The 23,456-nt window shown below is 45.2% G+C and overlaps 1 protein-coding gene across 2 annotated transcripts in view; it reads right to left on the bottom strand.

Moving 5' to 3' along the window:
- The window catches only part of KANSL1 (KAT8 regulatory NSL complex subunit 1), an 83,886-nt gene that overhangs the window by 28,505 nt on the left and 31,925 nt on the right, over positions 1–23,456 (bottom strand). For both annotated transcript variants that reach the window (XM_071728547.1, XM_071728545.1), the window contains exon 2: positions 2,548–2,689. In XM_071728547.1, coding sequence (XP_071584648.1) covers positions 2,548–2,689 — 142 coding nt within the window. The remainder of the gene's footprint in view (positions 1–2,547; positions 2,690–23,456) is intronic.

Consider the following 23,456-nt stretch of genomic DNA (forward strand, 5'->3'; position numbering starts at 1 on the left):
GCACAGCCCTCCCCAGGGGACAAGCTGCACACACATCAGACCAAAAGCTCCAAAGGAACCCAGGGAACCCATCTGGGATGCTCTGGGAACAAGCTGGACCTGGGTCTGCAGAGACCATAAGCAAAACAACCCTATTTTTAAGGAGTTTTTGGTCACTGTGTTTCAACCTGCACAGAATTCCTGCAGGACCCCTTCATCTTCATTTATCTCTTATTTTATCTAAGAGTGAAACTTTGAAAGGGACAGAGAAAATAAAAAAATGTTGTCTATTCCTTTGCAAACAGGGAGATTCTGCCACCCACACGTGCTGGGAGGTGTGGAAGATCCTGCCTGGGGGAACCCAGCACCTTGTCAAAGCCCCTCAAAAAAAGTCCCAACAAAAGTACATTTGAGAAAAGACACAAAACCACCTTTAAAGGACATCCAGGTCCTTTACAATGAGCTGCACACACTTTTCCAAACCAAGACAAACTCCCAACAGCTTGCTATTTTTAAGCCCCAGAAAACACAGCTAACTCTGAGCACTGATTTGTTGTTTGCCTCCACATCTCACCAGGCTCCAACTGAGCTGATCCAAATGTGCTGCAAACACAATTACTGCTGAGACACCCAGGTAGCAGTGTGCCTTCAAAAGAGAGGGTTAGTTCTGACTTGCCTTCTCTTGATTTGATAAGGCAATGAAGTTTTCTTGGAGGGTACACTGGGATGGAAAGCTTAATGGACACGGGTAATTAACCTCAATAATGAATAAAACACAATAGCAGTTTTGAATTCCTGCAGCAGCTGCATTTCAACCTCCTGATGGCCAAATGAGCTCCAGTTAGGTGATGCTGATGAAGAAAACAAGTTGTCTCCAATTTCTTTAACTGTTCTTTAACAAGTTCTTTAACCTGTTCGATCTGGAGCCAAATTCCAGCAGGACTGAAAGATGCACTCATTTCTCCTGCCTCCTGTACTCATCCCAAGCTGCTCTGCTGCACATTTCTGAATTTTTTATTGATGAAAATCAGACCAAGTTGCATCCTGGATCTCAATGACAGCAAAATACTGGGTGCAAGCAGTGATGTCCAGGAAGTCCTACCAGAAAGCTGAGATATTTGATACTCCCTTTCTTGTTTAGGCAGAACATCCACTACCAGAACCTCAACACCTGAACTCTTCTGCCACTGCAAGTGGCTTTGTTCTGTCTGAAATTCAGGCATTGGGTTACTGCAGATGAGTTTTTGCTTGAACAAATCCAAAAAGATGACATCCTGTTTTCTGAAACCTCAGCTGGGGACTTTTTTTTTTTTTTAACTTTTGACACAATCCTGTGATGTTCTCCTTTCAGCCCTAGAGACTGCAAAACCTTAGATAAAAACATATGGGCTGCTTGTAGCCATCAGAAGGCCATTTCACCAGCCTGTCAAGCTGTCATCATCTGGAGACAAGCACTGAATCTTCCATTTCATGAGATGAGTTTTCTGATTTCCTCCATTACTTGACTTTTCACATACAAATATTTAGCTGTTTTGTATTTTATACTTAGAAACCATCTTGCATGACTGGCTTACTTAGGGACAGGAGGAAGGCAATTCTTTCTGAAATGGGTTCATTAATTTGACATACAGTTTGCTTCCCAGAAGCCTTTTTTTTTGCTCTGATCTCAGCAATATATTCTGTTCAGCAAGCCATGCTCTTCCACCCAGTCATTTATAGCCCTCCCTCACTCAATTATCCTGTTTTTCTACATAGCTGCATAAAGGTCCAACCTTCCCTCCCCTGCCTCTGCTTTCTCCCCTCCTGGAAGCCTCTCTCACCACCACCCCCAGAGCACCTGGGAAGAGCCTTTGCTGGACCTTGAATTGCTGAGGAGCTGAAAGTTGATGTAATACCCTGAGCCTTCTTGCCACAAACTCCAAACATTCCTCCCTCCAAGGCCTGACATTTAGCTGTGCATGCCTGAACAAGTCTCAATAACAATTCCTTCCTCATCCCTTCTCTGCTCTCTCCCATTCTCCCACCATCTGAGAGCAACTCTGAAAAAAAGCAATTCCTGCCCAGAGGAAGGGCAGCACCCAAAAATGCTTTTTTTTTTTTTTTTTTTTAAGGATACAGACTCAATTTTAAACCTGTGCTATGTGACAGCATCTGAACTTCCACCACAAATCCCTCCCTTCCCCAGCAGTGAAGTTCTTCCTTATCCCCATCTTCAGCTACTCCCAAAAAGGGTTTTAAAAGACAAAAAAGCCACTAAAAAAGAGAAAGGCTCCAACAATGGAGAACAGCAGCACACATGCAAAACTCAGGGGTTTATTCAGCACCTGAAAACTGACTTTAAAGCCAGTTATTGCTCTATTTGTGTTACCACCAGGGAGAAGAACTACACTCAGCCCATGCCAAAGAGCATTCCAGTTGGCCACAACCAGGGAGGATGCTTTTTGAGAGATCCAAGTGGAAAAAAAACCCCAAACAACACATCAGACTTTGCATACTGAAAAAAAAAAAAATCATTGGGAGGCAGACGGAGCAAAATTCCCTGGATCCAAAGTCCCTCTGGGTCCTCACCTTATTTGCTCTGATCTGTTTGTAAATATCCGTTTGCTGCCGGATTCTGTATTCCAGGTCTGAGACGTGGGCTTGGAGCCAATTCCAGCGACTGACGATGGCTGCACGGTCTGCTGCCCACCTCCACTCTGCCCTTCGCCTCCTAGAAAAAGAGAGAGGAGAAAGGGGGGGTTGATTCTCAGCAAGATTTTCATCAGAGGAACCCACAAAACTTCTTTTGGGCAGAACCGTCACGATGGCTCCAAAGCTGCGGGACTGATCCCAGGGCTCATCATCCCCAACTCCAGATGTGCCAGAAAAACCACAACTCCACAGAGCAAGCTTTAAACCAACTTTTGGTACCCAAGGGATTGAAATCCTGCCCGTGCAAGCCTTGAGATTTTTGTTCCCCATTTAGCTAAACCAGGAGCTCCAATCCTACCTGGCCACAGCCTCCCTTTTTTCCAAGTGTTGGAGCAAACCAAACCCATCTGCCCTCTCTTCCTCCACTCTTTAAAAATCACCCCCCTGTCATCAGTCACAAAATACACTGGTGGCCAGGATTAAAACTTGGTGGCAAGTTTCCCACCACACCAGGGCTGGGTTTGAGGAGCACCCACTGAGATGAGCAGCAGAGCCCAGAGCACCTTGCAGAAGCTGCTCCCCTGGCACCAAGCAAAGTGAGCACCACTTCTGCATCTGCTGCCTTGGCTGAACAAAGAACCACCAGCAAAATACCAAGGGAAGGAACCTTCCTGCTCTCTGGGGTGCCTTGGGAAAGGTGGCAAGGATGTAGGTTTAGGGGGGGAACCCACCCACTTGGCAGCTCTTGACTGATTTCCTTCTTTCTGCTGCAAATACAAAGTATGGCTCTGCAGGAGCATAAATGTGCATGGATTACACCACTGCATTTTCTGGTTTTTTGTAAAAAAAAAAAACAAAAAACCTTTCCTCTCTACTACTGCACTCCAGGGCAGAGAAGAACACAAAGACTTTAAGGTATGTGCACATCCACAGCTCCATTTTCCCCCATTAAAAGCCAGAGTATTAGAAAAATCTACCCTAAGCATCCTGAATCTGGTGGATAAATATTCAGGCTACCCAGAGAGGAAGAAAACCACAACATGATGCAGGAACAAAGCAACAACAGAAAACGCATGCACACAAATCCAGTGCTGCTGCACAAAGCCTCTGCCACATCTGGATGTTTAGCAATTAAGAAATTAATCACTAAATAATTCCCCTTGCCCACCTCCCCCTCCTTCTGGAGCGTTTTTGAACCCAGTGAGAACAGGAAGGGCAGGGGAGCCACAGCCACGTCCAGATTTTTCTTCCAAAACCTAACCAAGACATCTTCTGCTGAGATTAACCCATTTCTGAGCTGAAATCAGCAGCAAAAGCAGCACGTGGGAAATGAGATTTACAGCTGAAGCACCCCCAGCTGCAGACACTGGAAGCAAGAGCAGTAACCAAGCTCTTAGAAAAGCCTTCACCTCCTGTACATCTGCCTTTAGTTAGGGTGCACTGCTACCAAATGCACTTACCCCCCAAAATAAATTAAAAAAAAAGCACCAGTGTTATTACAAGTTTGAAATCATCTCATAGAAATGCCCTGAAAAGGAAGAGATGGTTTCTTTGAGCTGCCAGCAAACCTCTCCAGTTTAGCACAAGACAGGTTCTCCACTTTTTAGCAGGACCTCCTGCCTGCCTCAGCACCAATTTCAGGTCAGATTTCCAGCAAAACAGGCAACTGCATCCCTTGCCTGCAGCCCTCCCAAAGAGCATTTTTTCCAAGCCCTTTTCCCTTGGAAATATTTCCCTGTGTAAATCAAGTACCTGCTCTGTTTTCATCACTGCTGACCTTACGTTTGGTGGAAATTTGAGTATTTCTTGTAGATGGTCTTCATCCTCCCTCTGTTACACAGAGGATAAAGTCAGCAGAGATGAAGACCCAAAGCCAACAGGAGCAGTGGGGTGGGTAAAGGGCTGATATACCCTATTAGCAAGGGTTAATCTGGTTTATAATGGGCTGAGCAGCTGCCAACACCACCCCAGCCCCCCAGCTCTAATCCAGCCCCCCAGCCCAGGGATGCTTCACCCTGGTCCAAGGATAACACCTCGCAAGCTTTCCTGACCCTCTTCCTTGCAAAGGATCTCCCAGCCTGGACCTAAAGGGCAGAAAATCCTCTCCATGATGCTGGAGGGTAGAAAAGAGGGGGCTTGGGATGAGGTTTATCTCCTGGAGCTGTTTCTCTGAGCATGGCTGGAAACAGGATGTGGCTCTGACTCAAGTCACCTGTGAGATCGACAGCATTTTCATGCCCTTGTTTCCCACAAGACTTTCCAGAAGATGTTACTTCTCTGTCAGCTGAGTGTCAGTGAAATTCTACCATCACTTCAGAAGCTGAGTGGTTTCATTTTTCTTAATTATATAGCTTATATTATATAGCTTTCTTATTATACAGCTTAAAACCAGGAAAGAGCTCTCCAAGCTGCCTCTGCTTTTATTGCATCTTCAGCATCTGTGGGTGCAAGAGCCTCTCTGCAGCCCTAGAGAGTTTCAGGCTCTAAGGCAGATCTCTGAGGGTTCACTTAACATTAGGAATTGTTTTTAGAAGTACCAAAAGCTGCTTAGAGCACCTTCAACCTGCCAGCTCCTTTGCTTGCCTCTGGAACATTAGAAAAACCCCGTGGAACAACACTGCTCAGCTCCGTTAAATACCTCTCATTCTTTTGCTGAAGATTACATAGAAATTAAGTACAAAAAAAAAACACCTTCCACCCATTTAGATTCCTAAGTGACAGGGTAGTGTGAGCAGTAGCAGACCTGCTCTTCACCTTAAAACCAGGACATATCCTACCCCAGAAAACCCCACTGGATTCAAACCAAAAATAAACCAAGAAACACGGTAACATATACTTCACCCTCTGACACCCTGCAGCAAAGGTGGAGGAGGGGAGGATACAGAATGATGGCTCAGCCACACTTTCCAAAACAGTGTTGAGTGTAGTGTGGTCCTCTATATTTAGAATTAAACCTTTTTCAAAGCCTGTTCAATGACACCATTGGCTGCAACGTGCTGTCAGCAACGTGTATGTGTTCCCCTCGTGTGGATCAGCTTTGGGAGAAGAAATTGTGTAGTTTTTTTAGCTTTAATGTCTATTTTATAGACATTATTTTTATATATATATACACACACATATATATAAAAAATATGCATATGTATTTTTTATATATATATATATACAATTATACTTTGCAAGCATAATTATTTTCTCCTCTAGCACTAGAAAGTAGTGACTGTGCAGAAAATCCAGCAGCTGAAGTCACCTCAGCCAGATCCCCAGCTCTGGGGTGAAGGGGGAAACCCCATTTCCTTTCTTTCTCAACACTGGGGGCTTTAATGTGACAATTAATAAAAGAATTTCTTGCACTTGCATTTTGGATTAAGCTGAGCAAGCAGCCCTAGAGCTGTGTCACTGCATGGCTGCTCCTCAGAGGGGTCCTTGTGCTTCCAGAGGCAAAACTGGCATGGGAAATAATGTGAGCAGCAGCAAAGCAGTGAAATCCCAAATCCTCCAAGGGAAACAGTTCCTCCTGCTGCTCTGAGGGTGACTGAAAACACCTGCAAAAAAAAACCAGGCTAGAAAAGGAGGGCATGGGACAGCCCCTCCAGCTGGGATGCAAGGGCGAGCTCATGAAACAGCATGGAAGTTTAATTATTTAATTATTTTATTATTATTTATTAAAATTAATTATTTAGGTCCTTCTAAAAAAAACAAACCAAACCAAACCAAAAAAAAAAAAAAAACAAAACCAAAACCAAAACCAAGGCAAAACAAACCAACAATTTTCCAGGTAGATTCATTTCTCTTCTCCAAGGGGGAGAAGGGAACTCCTTGACTGTGTCCCCAGCTGCTGTGACACAGCTTGGCCAACAAGGACAGTGTCCTCCACACAGCAGAGATGATGCTGATGGTAAATGGTACAAAAATCAAGATTTACAATGGTCCAAAATCAAGAGGGAACCTCCCCAGTTTGTTTAATGTGACTGCAGAAGGGCAGCAGGGGAAGAAATAAATCCCAAGGACATCAGCCCAAGTCCTTGGGGTGAGCTCCAACCCTTCCCTAAGGAGAAAGCAGGGAATTATTGGGTTAAAATCAGTTATCCTAAAGGCAAAGTGAGCACCAGCCAACAAACCCCCAGCAGCCAGGGGTTCCAGGCAGGCAGTGGTGTCCCCATGGCAGGGTCAGAGAGGTGACATGGTCCAGCTGACCAGAGAGCTTGGGCTGCCTCAGAAAGGGGGGTGGTGTTCTCCTTTTATTACTTTAAAAAAATTTAAAAAAATTTAAAAAATAAGATAAAGTAAAATACAGCCCTGCCAATGAACACAGCAACACCTCAGTCACTGTTTGCCCATTGGTACCACCCATGCCAGACCCAGTTGGGTCTCCTCAGCAGTGGTGGTGCTGTAAAAGTTGTAGGAGCTCCATATGGATCAGCACTCCCTAACACAACCTCCACTGATGGTAGATGGATTTAAGCCAAGCTTACAGATCAAAATCAAGGCAAAAGTTGTCCAACAAAGCACTTCTGGGTGAGGAATGGTCAGGGATCTGCCCACTTCCAAGGATCCCATGCCCTAATCCCACCAGCAGTTTTCACAGATTGCCTTAGAGGAACTTAAAATCAGAATTTTCAGGGTTGGAAGAGACCTTTAAGCTCATCCAGGTCCAACCCCCCCTTCAAAACTTCCAGGGATGGGGTTTCCACCACCTCTCTGGGCAGCCTGTGCCAGGGTCTCACCACCCTCCTGGTGAAGAACTTCTTCCTAACATCCAATCTAAATCTCCCTTCCTCTAGTTTGAATCCACTCAAAAAGTCCTATCACTTCCTGACATCCTAAAAAGGAATTTTGCCTCTTCTGGACCTCAGAGAAGAAGCTGTGATGCCTTCCTCCAGCACACAACCAGTGGTGAAAAGGTCCTTCTGGCCATCAGCCTGTGTTGTCTTCCCAGCCCATGGCAGCTGAATGCCAGGGGGTGGCCAGAGACAGCACCAAAAACTGAAGGAATTGTAGATTAGAAGAATTATTTTTTTTTTCTTTCACCAAGGGACTGCCCTACCAAAGGCCCAGCTGCCAGGTGAACAGAGCAGATCCACCAACTACTTCTCAGCCAGCCTGAGAAGGACATGGAGCAGCCCAGAAAAATGGAATTAAAAGACTTCAGGTTGGAAAGTTAAGAGGCTGGAGGGGAACCAGGGATCAGAACCACTTCTAGGAGCCAGGAGTAAGGAATGAGGAGGTGCTGGGGGTTGGAGTGAGTGGGTTCTGCTGGCCAGAGGTGCTGGCACGTGCCATGGGCCAGACCATCCTCAGCATCACCATCCTCTGCCTTCCTTCCAGCAGAGGCACAGATGGATGGTGGCAACAAGGGAGGCAACAAGCTGCACATTTCCAGGCACTTCCCACAAGATTCCAATCCTCTGGTATTTCCTGGCACGTACCCAGGGGTTTTTCTGTCCCCTGAAATGCTGTCATCTACCAACAACAGAGGCCACTCTATATTTACTCTCCCCCTTCCTATGTAGCCTTTGATGGAAGAAATCACCAAAGCTCACCAGGACTGCTTCAAAGCCCCAGATTTCAAGACCTTCTCCCACAAGACAAAAAACAACCCCCCTGCCATGGGCAGGGACACCTCCCACCAGCCCAGGATGCTCCAAACCCCATCCAACCTTCAACATTTCCAGGGATGGGGCAGCCACAGCTTCTGGGAGCAACCTGGACCAGGGCATCCTCATGAGAAAAAAAATCCCTTCCTGATGTCCAACCTAAATCTATTTTTTTCCATCCCAACACATCACTCCCTTTCCCACCAAAGCCATGGCCCACACTGCAAACCTGGGACAGTTCCAGATTTATCCCTTGTGAGTTCTATCAAGCTTCACATCTGTCAGGAGGGGGTTTCCAAAAAGCAGGTTTGCCCTGAACTGCTTCTAACATCCCAGCTGGCTGGCTCTGGATTGGGAACAACCAGCTTTTAGCCTTGTATGGCCCTTCACACACTTGTCCTCCTGCCTAAGGAACCAAGAAAAAAAAATAAAAAAATAAAAAAACACACGTGTGAGATCTCAACATCAATCACACACAACCTCTCAAGGCTGCAGCAGCCAATCTGCAACTGCAGGAAGCCAGAATCCCATCCCAAAACTTGGTTCTGATCCAAAAGCTGCCTTCCTCTTCCCAGCTCTGCACTTCACATCCCACCAGTGCCAGGGGTTCAGTCTCTGCCTTCCTGAGAGCTGCCTAAGTCCCAGCTCCTGATGCAATTCCCTCTTCTTACCAAGCAGAGGGATCTTGCTGCCAACTACAGAAAAAAAAAAACATCAAAAAACAAAAAAAACCCCAAAAAACCAAACCAAACAAACAAAAAACCCAACAACAAAAAAACCCAACCAACCAACCAAAAAAAAACCCCAAAAAACCAAAACAACAACCAACCCAAAACCCCAAATGGGGCCCACCAGAGCTAAATTCCCTTTCCCACCTGAGATCAGGGACAAAAGCCACCAAGAGAGCATAAAAGTGGTTTCAAATGTGACAGTTTATGACATTCAGCTCTCAGGTTGATCCAAGGGCAAATCACCCCACATCATTCTTCCTGCTTGCCCTGCATTACCCACCAGGTACAAAGTTTGGTGCTTCATGTCCATACTGCTCCCCCTGAACAACACAAGATGCCAAGAGACATCTCATGGTTCCATTGGCAACTGAAATTTTAGCATTAAAATAATTTTAAAAAAAAGTTTACCAGCCCCTTTCTCCTCTCATCTTTTGAGGGACTCAAATACCAGCACTTAGTAAAATAAAAAAGTAAAATATTGGGACACACTGGTAGAGTCCATACTAGGGACAGCATCTCCAATGCTTACACACCCTGGAAGAAGTCCATGTGCTCTGCCCACATACACAATTCTGACCAAAAAAAATTAAGGATCCCCCCCCAAGCACCACAAAACTGCAGCTTTTTCAACTGCTGTCATGATCTTTAATTGTGCTAAAGAAGAAATTTGCACCCAATTTAACTGATACTTTCCAGCTGTCCCCGTATATTCTTCAAGTTCACTCCTCAGCCCCCCAAGATTTAATGCTTTAAAAAAAATAAATAAAAGTTTTAGGTTTTTCTTTAGGAAAAAAAAAAGAGAAAAAAAAAAAAAAGATTTAAAAAAGAGAAAAAAAAAAAGGAAAAAAAAAAAACAAACCCAAACAGTGCAAACTCAGATCTATGGGGTGGAGGAAGAGTTAAACTCTGCCAAATGGACTTGCATGACAACACCAAGGGAGGAAGAGAAAACCCCACCAGTGCTGCAGAACAATCTCATTAGCTGATCATAACATTTCTGCCTGCAAAGAAGCCAAAGTGAACAATTTGTTCAGCTGAACACCCACCCCCACCCTGTGGACAGAAACATCAGGATCTGAAGGGCTCTTCTATTCACAGCATGTGCTCAGCACTCATCTAAATCTAGTTCAAACCTCAACTTGGTTCATTCATTCCCCTATTAAAAAAAAAAAAAATAAAAAATAGACCTCTAGAGGCTGGGAGTAAAGAGTTATTTCCACTTTTCCTCACTGAAAAACCCCCAGTTCTCGGGGGGGAAATTGGGGAAGTCCCAATCCAAAGCATTTTGGTGCTGAGCAGGGGTAAAGCAAAGCTGCCAGGTTTCTGCCCAAGGGAGAGGGGAGCCCTGGCTGATGCCAGCAAGCAAGGGGCCACCCAGGATTTGCATTCAAATGAAGCAGATCCCAAGTGTGTGTTTCCCTTCCCTTTTTTTTTTTTTTTTTTTTTTTGAGGATGAGGAACCATCCAAACCACTCCACCGGGTCACATCATGCAATTGCTTTTGTCTACAGAACAACCATTGCTGGGGATCAGGATATGCAAGGTTTGCTTTGGCATCTTTAGGTCATTTCTATTAAAAAAGAAAAAAAAAAAAAGAAAAAGAAAAAGAAAAAGAAAAAAAAAAAAAAAAAGAAAAAAAAAAAGGAAAAAAAATTGGCCTAGGGCAGCTATTTAAAGATACCTCAAGTCCTGCATAGAAAGCATGGCAGGATGAGACCCCAAAACCTGTGGCAAGTGCACACAGCAGAACCCAAATTCCTGATGCTCCAGGCCCAGAGCTCAACACCAGTCTGGAGCTACTGGTCCCAGCAGTCCCTCACCCCAAGGTGATGCTCTAATCTGGACTTCATTTCTTGCATTCTTCTATCCCAGGGCAAGGTTTCTCTTCCCAGAATATCCCCCAAACCCCTTCCCAGTTGGAAGGGAAGTGCAGCCCGAGGGTCCAGTTGGATGGGTACAAAACTCAGCCCCCAAACAGATCAGCAGATGGGGAAACAAAACAGGGAAATGCAAAATATTGAAGTGAAACAACTGCTAAGGCACAGGGAGGGAGGAGGAAGGGCAGGGGGGGGACACCCACCCCCTCCACACCTGCTGATTGCACAGAAAGAAAACAAAAAAAAGCCACCAAACCCCCTCCATAGCCCTTCCTACCCACTGAAAGAGTTTACTGTGATTCAGGATAATTTTTAACTATTTGAGAAGCTGCACAGCAATAATAGAGCTCAATCCAATCTTTGAGAAAGGAGTTTTTTCTCCTGAAATAAAAGCCAGGGGATTATTTATGCTGTTGAACATCATCATCACCATCAATGTACTTCAGTATCAGGCTTAACAAGATTTATCCTTCTGAAGTAGAGTTTCAGAAAGTGCTCTCAAAAAAGGAAGTAAAACAGCCACTCTAACAAACTGCCCTTCTTCCCTTAAATGCAACACTTTGGAAAAAAAAAAAAAAATCACATATTCCACCTAAGAGGAACTCAGCAAACAGGCAGGGAACAAGACAGCCAATTTTATGCACTCAGATGCATGGAGCAAACCATCTCTCAGCTTCTCAGTAAACTGAAAATGATCCTTGTGTTTCCCTCCTGCAGGACCATCACCTGCAGAAAAAATTCACCATTCCTTCTCCCACATCCCTGGGCTGTGTGGCAGAAGAGTTAAGTAAAATCAGAGCACTTCATGAAGACTGTGGGGTGTGTTGGGGTTGCTGGGGTTACAACATCTCAGCCCCACGTGTAGCAACTCAGCACCTTCCTGGGTTGGATCCTGCAGTGGTGACTCAGGGGGATGCTGAGTCACTCACCTTGGCTGTGCTGGCCCTTCCTTAGTCTCATCCACAATCCTGCTGGAAAACCACAAAAGGAACAGCCAGGAGTTTTCACCAAAGCCTGGAAATGGGGGCTGAAAAGTAGAGTGGATCCCCTAAGAGGTTTTTCCTTTTCTGAGCTGGAAGGGTGTAATAAATGTCTTGTGTTTGGATGGAGAATTCAAGGAAATTATTGGTATTACCCTTGTTATTTCACTTTCTGATGACCAAACCAAGCATCCAGCAGCATGTCCAGCAAACCAGTTTGGCCCAGCAGAAGGGCTGTGGGCTCCTGCCTGTGGCTCAGTCTCAGAAGTGGACCTCAGGTATTTATTTTTTTTTCTTAGTTTCCTGAATGCTTAAAAATCTTTGCTAAAATTCTTCACTCTGGTTGCCAGGGTTAGGTTTGAACTTTTGAAATACTTCAAACCCAAGTGCCCCAGATCTTTATGCTATGACATTTATGCAATGCCCCAAGCATTTATTCAGCTGACTATCTGAAAACAGCCATTCCCAGCTTCAGCTGCTCTTAGCAGCCACAATTATTTTGTGACAACCAATTCTGAATCCTGTTTCAGCATCCCCAAGAAAAGGACCAAACCGTGGGGAGAAAAGGTGGGGACTGGAGGTGGGAAGCAAAAGAATGTGGACATGAAGAAACCCAACTCTGCAGATGCTTGGCAGAGCAGCCAGCTGAAAAATACCACATTTGTAAGATAATTTGTTGCATCATTTTTTCAGTATCATTCTCCACATGCTCACAAGCAACCATGCAGGCCCAGCAGGCAGCAGAATCACTCATACTGCCAAGGTGCAAAATTTGCTTCATCATCATCCCCAGCAGAAGATGCAAAGCTCTTTGTTACCCACTGCAGGTCCATCCAGGACCAAAGCTATCCAAAAGGTTTTTCTAACTGAGCAACAAAGTTTGCACCCACTGCAATGCACTTTCAGATCCTTGGGAATTTTTCCCCTAAAGCTCTGACTATTGCTCCATTCTCAACGATTTTTAAGTACCAAGATGCTCACCTTTCTGCCCAAAATTGGACTGCTCAAGCTCACAACCAGCAGCACAACCTCCTTTTTGTTGAGTAAGGCCCTTTAGCAATGTTAGAATTTTGCTTACAGCAGCTTCATTACCTTTTGGGTTTTTGTTTTATTTTTTTTTAGATCCCTATTTTTCATTAGAGTTCACACTTCTTTTATTAGAAAGCAGAGAAGTGACAGAAGCACTAAACCAATGGAAATGTCACTCTTCAGGGTTTTTTTTCTCCTTTTCACACAAACAATGAGATTTCCTCATGGGATTTACAACCTTCCTTTGGAAAACCAGGGACCAGCACCTCTTGCTCACTAAGTTGGGAATACAAGATGTGGTAACACAGGTTGGTTTTACCAACTTCACTGATGCATCATGAGCACACAACCAGCAACAGCTCCAGCAGACCAAGTAGTTTTTCTTCAATGCCTTTAAAATAAGAGGTTCTGAAACAGTTGACAAATTGCAGACACTGCAACTCCATCCTAAACCTCTGCTTTGCTGCCAAAGCACCAGAGAAGCACATGCAGGCAGATATCCTGGCAAAGCCCACAAGCCAAGCATCCCCCTACACACCCTTGCAGAAAGCCAGAATCCTTTCAAAAAAAACATTATAATAATCAACAAAAGCTGCTGGGAAAAAAATCTCAGTCAAAAAAACACCTCCTGGGCTGGGACAGCCAGGGTTTGCAGCAGCACTCAGTATTTTCCAAGAAGTTTTCCTTGAGCAAAGAAGGAATTTCCCAGCTCCTGGTCTTCAACCAGCAGCAAGACACCACCTCACACTTGGCAGCACAGGATGATGTGACTTTTGGGATTGCTGTAAACCAATTTTCCCTGCAATGAATGCAGCTAAAACCCTAAAGAAGAGAAGGAAAAGGGTGTTCAGTGCCTTCAATGCTTCAAACAAGAATAAGTACACAGCAGAGAGGAAACAATCACAGCCCAGGGTAAACTGAGAAGTTCTTCTACTTGGTCAACAGCAAAGCCCTTTGGATTTCTGCAAATAAGAGTGGTTTGGTCAGAGTGCTCACTCCAGACCATCAGTGGCTCAATCCCTGGGGAAACAAGAATAGAGAGGATGCAAATCAGGAGCTATTGTTGAGAGGGAAAATTTATTTCACATTCCTGAGCAGCAGTGCTCCTGAAGCATAACAATTGGGGAGGCCTTTCTGCTGAGGCCTGCACATTTTTATGCTCCACAGTAAATCAATATTCCATAATACACCAACTCTGTTAAATTATTGCCAGGGTGAGGACAGCAACTCAAGAGCTCCAGTTGGTGAGGAGCATTATTACAGCACTGGGTCAGAACAGGGCTTACTTGGGACATGCTTTTCATTGTTCAGAGGAGTTTACTTAAGGCAGGATTTACAGAACTGTTCTCTCCAGGATGTTCAAAGCTCAAAGAGAACAGCACCAGCAAAAGCAGCTGCTGAACTTGCCCTCCACTTGATCTAAACAAGTGCAACCACAGCCACTCAAGGGTTGCAAAGCTTTCCACTTGGGCAGCACCAGCAAAACTATCTCAGGGTACCCAAGAAAAACTACAGCTCCTCTTCAACTAGAGAAGAACTTGTCCAATCTTTGTTACCCACTGCAGGTCCATCCAGGACCAAAACTATCCAAAAGGTTTTTCTAACTGAGCAACAAAGTTTGCACCCACTGCAATGCACTTTCAGACCCTTGGGAATTTTTCCCCTAAAGCTCTGACTACAACTCCATTCTCAACAATACTTAAGTATTGCTGGACCCCCAGCTCTCCTGGCAAGAGCTGACAACTCCTTCAGGATCCCCCAAGCATCCCAGGAAGGGAGCTGAGAAGGAATCAGATCAACACAGGATGCTGACATCTGCCCTCAAATGGACTGAATCCTCAAATCCAGGACTGAGCAGTCCAACAAATAAAACACCTTTTCATTTTCATTTTCCTCTTGGTTGAACTTGCAGGTGATGCAGAGTCCTCCCCTTCTGCCTCTACCACCACACCCAGTAAATATTGAGAGAACAAGTAACCAGCACTGAATATTTCAGTCCTTCCAGGTATGAAAATGCAGCTTCAGCCTCTTCACTTTTTATTCTGCAGTCGTAAAATCTGAGGTCCAAGGGGTTTTTGTCAGGGATCATAGGGAGGGGGCTGTTTTTGTTTAACTCCCCAGGTTTTGCAGCCCAAGATGAAAATGAAACATCAGGATAAGTGATTACACTGAAGCAGGCCTGGGAAATTTCTGCACTGCTAAGATGACCTCCCCCTCTTTATCTGCTCTTTAATGTCCTGGGAGGAAAAGGAGAAAGGAAAAGGAAAAGGAGAAAGGAAAAGGAGAAGGGAAAAGGAGAAAGGAAAAGGAAAAGGAAAAGGAGAAAGGAAAAGGAGAAAGGAAAAGGAGAAAGGAAAAGGAGAAAGGAAAAGGAGAAAGGAAAAGGAGAAAGGAAAAGGAGAAAGGAAAAGGAGACAGGAAAAGGAGAAAGGAAAAGGAAAAGGAGAAAGGAAAAGGAAAAGGAGAAAGGAAAAGGAGAAAGGAAAAGGAGAAAGGAAAAGGAGAAAGGAAAAAGAGAAAGGAAAAGGAAAAAGGAAAAGGAAAAAGAAAAGAAGAAAGGAAAAGGAGAAAGGAAAAGGAGAAAGGAAAAGGAGAAAGGAAAAGGAGAAAGGAAAAGGAGAAAGGAAAAGGAGAAAGGAAAAAGAGAAAGGAAAATGAGAAAGGAAAAGAAGACAGGAAAAGGAGAAAGGAAAAGGAGAAAGGAAAAGGAGAAAGGAAAAGGAGAAAGGAAAATGAGAAAGGAAAATAAGACAGGAAAAGGAAAAGGAAAAGGAAAAGGAAAAGGAAAAGGAAAAGGAAAAGGAAAAGGAAAAGGAAAAAGGAAAAGGAGAAAGGAAAAAGGAAAAGGAGAAAGGAAAAAGAGAAAGGAAAAGGAGAGAGCTTTGCAAACACATAAGCCCAAAATGCAGAATTTCCAGCACAAAGTTCGTGTCCATAAATAAAGCTCTGAGCATCACAGAACTAAGCTATGATCTGTCCCTGAAGCACAAAAGCCTCTGCTTAAAAGGGTTTTTTTCAGTCTTTCTCACCACTCAAACCAGCAAGCAGGTTTTTGAGCTCTCACAGAGGTAGGAATTGAGAAATACACATTTGTTTGTACCACATGGTAAACATTAGGACAACATAGGTAGAAGCCAGGAAGGGTTTTCAGCTGGAGAAATGCTATAATCAAAACCAAATTCAGCTGAAATGGGCTGGGGTGGGCAGGGAATTAAGGGCCAACTAATGGATTTTAGGGAACACTGAAAGAGCAAACAGAGGCAACATCAATGCTTAACAGCACCAGTGGTAGGAATTCACCCATCAGGTGCAGTCCCAAGGCTCCCCAAGCTCCCTGCCTTCCAGGGAAGAAAAAAAAAAGCAATCTGCTTCCTGACCTTGTCTGGGAAACAGAGGGAGCAACCTCCACATCCACAACCACAACCCCATCTCATGGGCTTGCCCTGATTTCCAAGCCTTCCATCTGAGTTGCAGGGGGGAAAAAAAATACAAAGGATGGGTTTGGATGGTTGGTTTTGGGTTGGTTTTTTTTGGCTTGAAGCACAGGAGGTCACTCCTGCTCAAAGTAAAAGAATCACCAGGTATTTTAAGAGGACACCCACTGAATAAAGCTGCAGATGCCCCCCCCTGCTCCTCCACAGCTCCTGGAGCAGAGGGGTTTTTGCAGTGATGCCTCTGCCTCCACAACCCTGTCCTATTGCCATCCCCCAGCAGACAAAGATTGCCTTCTCCAGGCTAAAATAGAGGGAGGATAAAGCCAGACATCAGTATTAAATCTGAAGGTCATTTAGTCAAGGGAAGGGGGCAGATGTGCTATTTCTGGCTGTGACCCAAGAGAAGTTTCCTCTCTCAACCCAAAGAGCCCTTCCAGTTAACACAGAAATAATACATTTCTGGCCTCTGAGCCCTTTATCTAAGAAATAAGGGGGTGGAAAAAAAAAAAAATCCTGGCTAAAGGACTACTATATAGTACAGGAGCATGAAAAAGTCTGAAGAGAAGCAGCAAGGAGACTTAATGTGAATCATGCTACGTTCAGTTTTGCCTGGAGCTACACACAGAGAAACACAGCAGAAAGCAGCCAAGGAGCTTTGGGGTGGCACGGGCTGAGAGAAAGGCATCTGCTTTCTGGCTGCTTAACTGTGGCCAAGCTAGAGATGAAAAATCAGAAAATAAAGGAATTAGCAATCCTGTTCCACAGGAAACGACACAGAAAGGTTTGACAGCACTGGATTAAATCTGAGAGCAGAATCCCACTAAGGATGGAGGGGTAGCTGCTGGGTGTGGGGTGGATAAACTGGGGGAAAAAGTAGGAAGGAATTCAGGGCAGAGCTGTCCTGGAGGGGTGGCTGAGGATGGCCAAAACACAGCATGCTCAGAGGCTGTGAAAATGGAGTTTTCTTTCCATTAGAAGAAAAAAAAAGGCACAATCTGCATTGTGCAGCCACGTGAAACCCTTTCTGTAACAGATGCTCCAGTGTACAAAGGACTGAAGAAACACAGGACTCAAACATCAAATGGGAGACACAAAAGAGCATCTCTGCTTTCCAAGAAAGGGCCGAGCTCTGACCAGGTTGAAGAATCTTCCAGAAGGGTAACTCTGGCCACTAATGAATAAGACTAATAAAGGGCTTTCAGGGAACTTCTCAACTTATCTGACTGCAACAAACTGACAAATCATGTCATTTCCCTCTGCTAAGGCTTGCCACAGTTTTCACACCAGCAGACGGCTGTCAACACCCATGAATTTCCTGGGCATTCCTGGCTCTTTTATCAAGTTTTCCATCAAAAAGCTTATTTAATGAATCTGCAAGTCGCTCTGCACGGTCCCAGGGAGCACAGTGTAAGAACCACTATTTTCAGCCTTTACTCTATTCTGAAGGTGTTTGCCAGCAGCAATTAGAACCCAGCAATTTCTGCAAGAACAAATTGCTGATTTAACATGGACAAGACTGCTCCAAGCCAGCCCAAAGCCAGGCAGCACCCTGCAGCTGTGTTGTGCAAGGCACACCAGGGTGACACAGCACCCTGCCACGGGAAGAAGTGTCACTGCTAGGCTGTGATCCATCTTTTTCTGAGCTGTGATCCATCTTTTTTCCAGTTAAGCAGCTAAGCAGACACCTCCCCAGCTTCAGTGGGAGGTCAGGAGTACTGGGATGATTTCTCAGTGCTTCAAAACTGTAGCTTTAAAGTTAAAAGGTTGGGTTTTCTCTCTACTTCTTCTGGTAAGACATCAGCATCCCAGTGTGTCCCACTAAATGCCATATAATCTTGTTACCATCTCTCTCACAGCTCTTACTGTGCTGGGCAAGACCATAGATAACCAGACCACACACAATTATTCCATTTACTGCACACTTCAAAAGTGCAAACATCTTGCTGGTGTGCAATTTGGCCCCAGTAACATGCACCCTGTGCTGCAGATTTCAGCCTGTGAATCTATTCAGGACAGGCAGGAGAGCAGAAATATTTTGCCAAACACAAACCTAGAGGCAGGATCAGCCTCCATGGGGCTGCAGAGGTGCTGAGGACCATGCTGGAGACTCTCAGCAAGTGGCATGGCAGAGGTAAGAGGTGGCACATAGGCACCTCAGCTGAAAACCAAAATCTGGATGAGCTGCTAGGAAATGATTGAGAGTAAAAAGCCCCAATGCTCCACTTGGCAAAGCCATCTGAGGGCTGCAAACTGAGTCATGTCAGTCCACATCCTCCCCTCCACCCTGCCTGCATGTTCTGCCCTTTGGTCCAAGGACAAAACGAGCCCTGCACAAGTGAGGGAAAAGGGGGAAAAGGCTTTGGTGCTGCACAGAGGACTTCAGTCTCAGTGCTGTCACCCCTCCATCCTCCAACACAACTCCAGGCACTCAAAAACCAGGGACCTCCCCCCAAACATCCACAGGAGGCCTCTGCTACTCGCTGTGGGCTGACAAAGGCCTTAATGTTTAAGCTTACAGACACCCTATTTATTTTCCTGCAAAGAGTAGGGGGGGTAATTCAAACCCTGAGAGAGCAGCCGTGCCTGGGGGGGGGAAAGAAGCGAGATGCGAGGAGGTCCACAGGGCTCCCAAACCCTGCAATTCCTGGCCAAACCCCCCAAACTGGTTGCCAGAGGCCCCTGGATCACTGGGAGGGTCTGGAGAGGACAAACCTGCCACCAAGTTGCATGTGGCAATGTGTGGCTCCAGCTCTGAGACCACCCTGGTGAAAGGAGCAATCAGGAGGTGGCAAATCCAGGTGGTTGGGATGCATTTGGGTTGTTGTTTGGGTTGTGGTTGGGTTGTTCTTTAGCTAGGTTGCTATTTAGGTGGCCCTGAGAAGTAACTTCAAAAGTAACATCCTAAAAAAACAGAGCAGAGTGAAGAAGGAAAAAAAAACCTCTATTTTGCTTCATCATCCCAGAGCTGCCAAGAGATTTCAGATGTGAATTTTCCTTGGGGGCATCCCCGTCCTCCCTGCCAGTTGTGAAGGGTAACAAAGCATGTTCTCAAAACCAGAGGATTCTCCTGAAAACAATAAAATCTTAACTGTGGTGTTTCTGCAATTGCCATTTATAGTCTGTTTACAACCCCAACACAGAAACAACCATTATGCAAAGGTGAGAAAAAACTGGCTGCATGAGTTCCTTCAAGTGTCACCAGGGAGTGAGGGGACAGCATCAGCCCAGATGCAGATGTGACCTTTCTGTTCTCTTCCCTGTGTTCAGAAATGGGGACTTCTGGTTCAGTCCAGCACTTTGGACAAAGGAAATCCATGGTACAGGCTTCAGTTCAACAACTCAAATGTGAAGTTGCCCTTTCTGTTGTGGACAGGTTGCAGAGCCAGAGGGAAACCAGAGCACCAGCACCTCCCAAACTCCAGGCACAACAAAACACTCCTACATCTCTTGTTGTTACAGCTTTTCCCAAGACAACACAAGCAAAAACACCCCCACGGGGGCTTTATTTTAGTATATAACAGAAGTTTTATGTGAAACACAGCTTTTCTTTCAAGTACCTGCATGCACATCCAAACCTTTGACTCAGTTCCACTCTGGAGTGCTCAGAAGGCCAGAGATACAAATGATGGGATGATTTCTCAGTGCTTCAAAACTGTAGCTTTAAAGTTAAAAGGTTGGGTTTTCTCTCTACTTCTTCTGGTAATACATCAGCATCCCAGTGTGTCCCACTAAATGCCATATAATCTTGTTACCATCTCTCTCACAGCTCTTACTGTGCTGGGCAAGACCATAGATAACCAGACCACACACAATTATTCCATTTACTGCACACTTCAAAAGTGCAAACATCTTAGAATCATAGAATCATAGAATTAGCTGGGTTGGAAGGGACCTCAGAGCTCATCAAGTCCAACCCTTGACCCTCCGGTGTGGTTCCCAGCCCATGGCACTGAGTGCCACATCCAGGCTCTTTTTAAATGTCTCTAGGGATGGAGAATCCACCCCTTCCCTGGGCAGCCCATTCCAATGGCTGAGCACCCTCTCCGTAAAAAAATTCTTTCTGATATCCAGCCTAAATCTTCCCTGGCACAACTTGAGACCTCTTGTGCCCTCTTGTCTTGCTGAGAGTTGCCTGGGAAAAGAGCCCAACCCCCCCCTGGCTCCAACCTCCTTTCAGGGAGTTGCAGAGAGTGATGAGGTCTCCCCTGAGCCTCCTCTTCTCCAGCCTCAACACCCCCAGCTCCCTCAGCCCTTCCTCACAGGACTTGTGCTGGATCCCTTCCCAGCCTCCTTGCTCTTCTCTGGACCTGCTCCAGCACCTCAATCTCCTTCCTGAGCTGAGGGGCCCAGAACTGGACACAGGACTCAAGCTGTGGCCTCCCCAGGGCTGAGCACAGGGGCAGAATCCCTTCCCTGGACCTGCTGGCCACGCTGTTCCTGAGCCAGCCCAGGATGCCATTGGCCTTCTTGGCCACCTGGGCACACTGCTGGCTCATGTTCAGCTGGTGTGCAATTCGGACCCAAACTCCTTAAGATGTCTCTCCCTCAATTCATAAAACTTTTTACATCTCGAAATGATAATTTTACTCTATACCAAATGTGTCTTGTCATGCTTTGGGCAGGGGAGACAGGATTCAGATGATAAAAAGCCACAAGTGTGCTGTTACATCTCTTCTGTAGAGCCCCAAGGCATCAGCTCACAAGATTTACAGAAGATCTCAACTATCACTGAGAGCAAAGGTACAGAATTAACCCCAGGTAGGCTCCAAATCCACATCTGAACAAGAATAAAAGTCAAGAACAGACAAAAAGCCAGAAGGGTAAGAAGCTGGAGGCAGTGTGTATGTCTGTATAGCCATGGCAAATTATGTAGGACTCTATTATGTGAATTAATTTACTGTATCACACATAGGAAAACTTTCCCTCAGGAATTAGGACTACAGAATCCTGACCCATGGATGACATTTGTCTTCTGCAAGGTGGCAGAGAGGTGGTGGGGAGGAAAATGGTTTTCCAGATTATGAGCCTCCAAGTCCTGAATCTTCTAATTCTCTGCTCCATCACAGCTTTGCCTTTTGATCCTGGATGGGTTACTTGACATCTTTTTCTCAGCTCTAATATGGCCAGAGGAGTTCTGGCTCACCTTCAAGCTGTTATCTATGGTGTATTTCTTGTCCCAGGCAGAAGATTGCTTTAGACTGGAGTGGATTTAGTATCACAAAAGAAATTCCACTGTAAGCATCAATTGACTACCTTCTTGCTTTTAATTAATTAAAACACATGCCAAAAAAGTTCCCTCTGATCAAGACAGCACAGCCTCCCAAACAGAGTGGGGGTCAGTGAGAAAAAGCAGAACAAAAGGAGGTTTTCCACCTTGTGTCATCACTGAGCAGCCAGCCACCCTCTCCAACTGCAAGGGCTGGAGCTTGCAGGCAATTTTACCTCTTCAAGAGTAAAATATCTGTCTTGTACACATACATATTTAGAAGTGGATGGACTTTTTCATTTTTTTTTTAATTTAAATAAAAAAAAGGGGGGAGGGGGGGGTCAGCAGCAGGTTAACAATCTACTCCTTGTAGTAACTCATAGGCAAGAGCTATTGTTTGGGCATTTTAGAAGTTCAGCTCCAGGAGGCATCTCCTATGCAAATCTGGGGAGGAGGAATTTGCAGCTATTGGTATGTCAGGACTGGTTACATGCTCCTGGACACTTTTGTTTTTTTTTTTCCCCTCATTCCCTCCCTGCAGCTCAGGTTCTTCCCAGAGACACTTTCACTGTTTCATAAAGCTGAGGAAAGGACATGCTTTGTTCAGCAATTCTTTTTGTCCCCTTGTGCTCCATTTTCTTTCCTCAATGTCTCAAGGAAAATAAAATTTAAAAAACAAACCAAACAGCTATAGCTTTTCCTCCCCTTCAGTAAAGCTCAGTGTGTCCATCAGCGTATCTGAACTGCGAAAGAAAACACACGATCTGATCTACAGCAGCCTACATGAAGGAGTATTTTATTTTTTCTAACCCACCCTTCCCCCAAAGCTCTGATTTCACAGTGACCTTGCCAGCTCGGGCAGGAGATTGGCCAAGAATCAGTTTCAAAGGAAGTGGCAAAATTTCCTCGATCCATTTGCAGAGAAAGCCCCAAGCAGCGGGGCCGGGGAAGTCCAGGAAGCTCTCAAAATCCTTCCAGCCCTTCCCAACCACCTCTGCCTCAGTAATAAGGAAAAATAAAGGAAACAACATGTTATTTGGAAGCAAATACGTACAAATGTGTGAATGAAGATCCTTAACCTCAGATCCAACAAGGGGAAAACAATTTCTTCCCACCGTGCAGGCAGGAAATTGCAAGGGAACTGCCTTATCAGCACTGCTGTGTCCTCCTCCCTCTCCCTCTGTTTTTTCCTTTGCTATCTCCAGCAGAAAAGCACAGACAATATAATACCCTTTCCAGAACAAATCCAACCATACTGCATTGTTCCCTCTGTGTATGGCACCATCCAACCCAGATGTTATTATGTTTTTTTTTGTTTTAAACTATTATACAAAGCATGAAAATAACCCAAACTCAAAGCACTCCCTGCTACAGGAACTGCAAGGTCCAGCATTGGAGTATTAAGCTCCTACTTCACCTACTTATTATGGAGAGATTTGGGGGATTGTTGGCAATCTCTGATTTTTTCTGGAATAGGGAATGAGGGATAAGGAAGGAAGCATGGAAATGCTGGTTCCAAGTGCAGCAGAGCATCTCATCACCATGCCACATGCTAAAAACAATCTTACTCCTTCCAGAGTTTTGCTCTGGGGCTTTTGGATGATCCTGAAGGTCTTTTCCAGCCTGAGCAATTCCATGATTCTCTGCTTCTGCAGGGTGTGAGCCCAACTCCAGCAGATCCCAGCTTTAATCCTCCAACATGAGAAAGGCAAAAATAAAAAACTCGGTGGCAGGAGCTGATCGGCTGCAGCCGCCCACCAACAGGTGTGGAGCCAGGAACCTGGCCTGGTGACAGAGCCTCAATGTTCCCCTTCATGCCAGGCATGCCTGGGACAATGAAATCACTGTCCAAAGCTTGGTAAATAAAGTTCCTCTTTGTGAAAGTTGAACTCGGGCAAGCAAGAGCTGCAACCCAAAGCCGGTCCCCACCTCCTGCCAGGATTTGGAAAGACAAATCCCAAGCCTGGAGGTTTATGCTGCAGCCCATGTCCTGCC

The sequence above is a fragment of the Heliangelus exortis genome, chromosome 29 (assembly GCF_036169615.1).
Source record: "Heliangelus exortis chromosome 29, bHelExo1.hap1, whole genome shotgun sequence".
Taxonomy (NCBI): Eukaryota; Metazoa; Chordata; class Aves; order Apodiformes; family Trochilidae; genus Heliangelus; species Heliangelus exortis.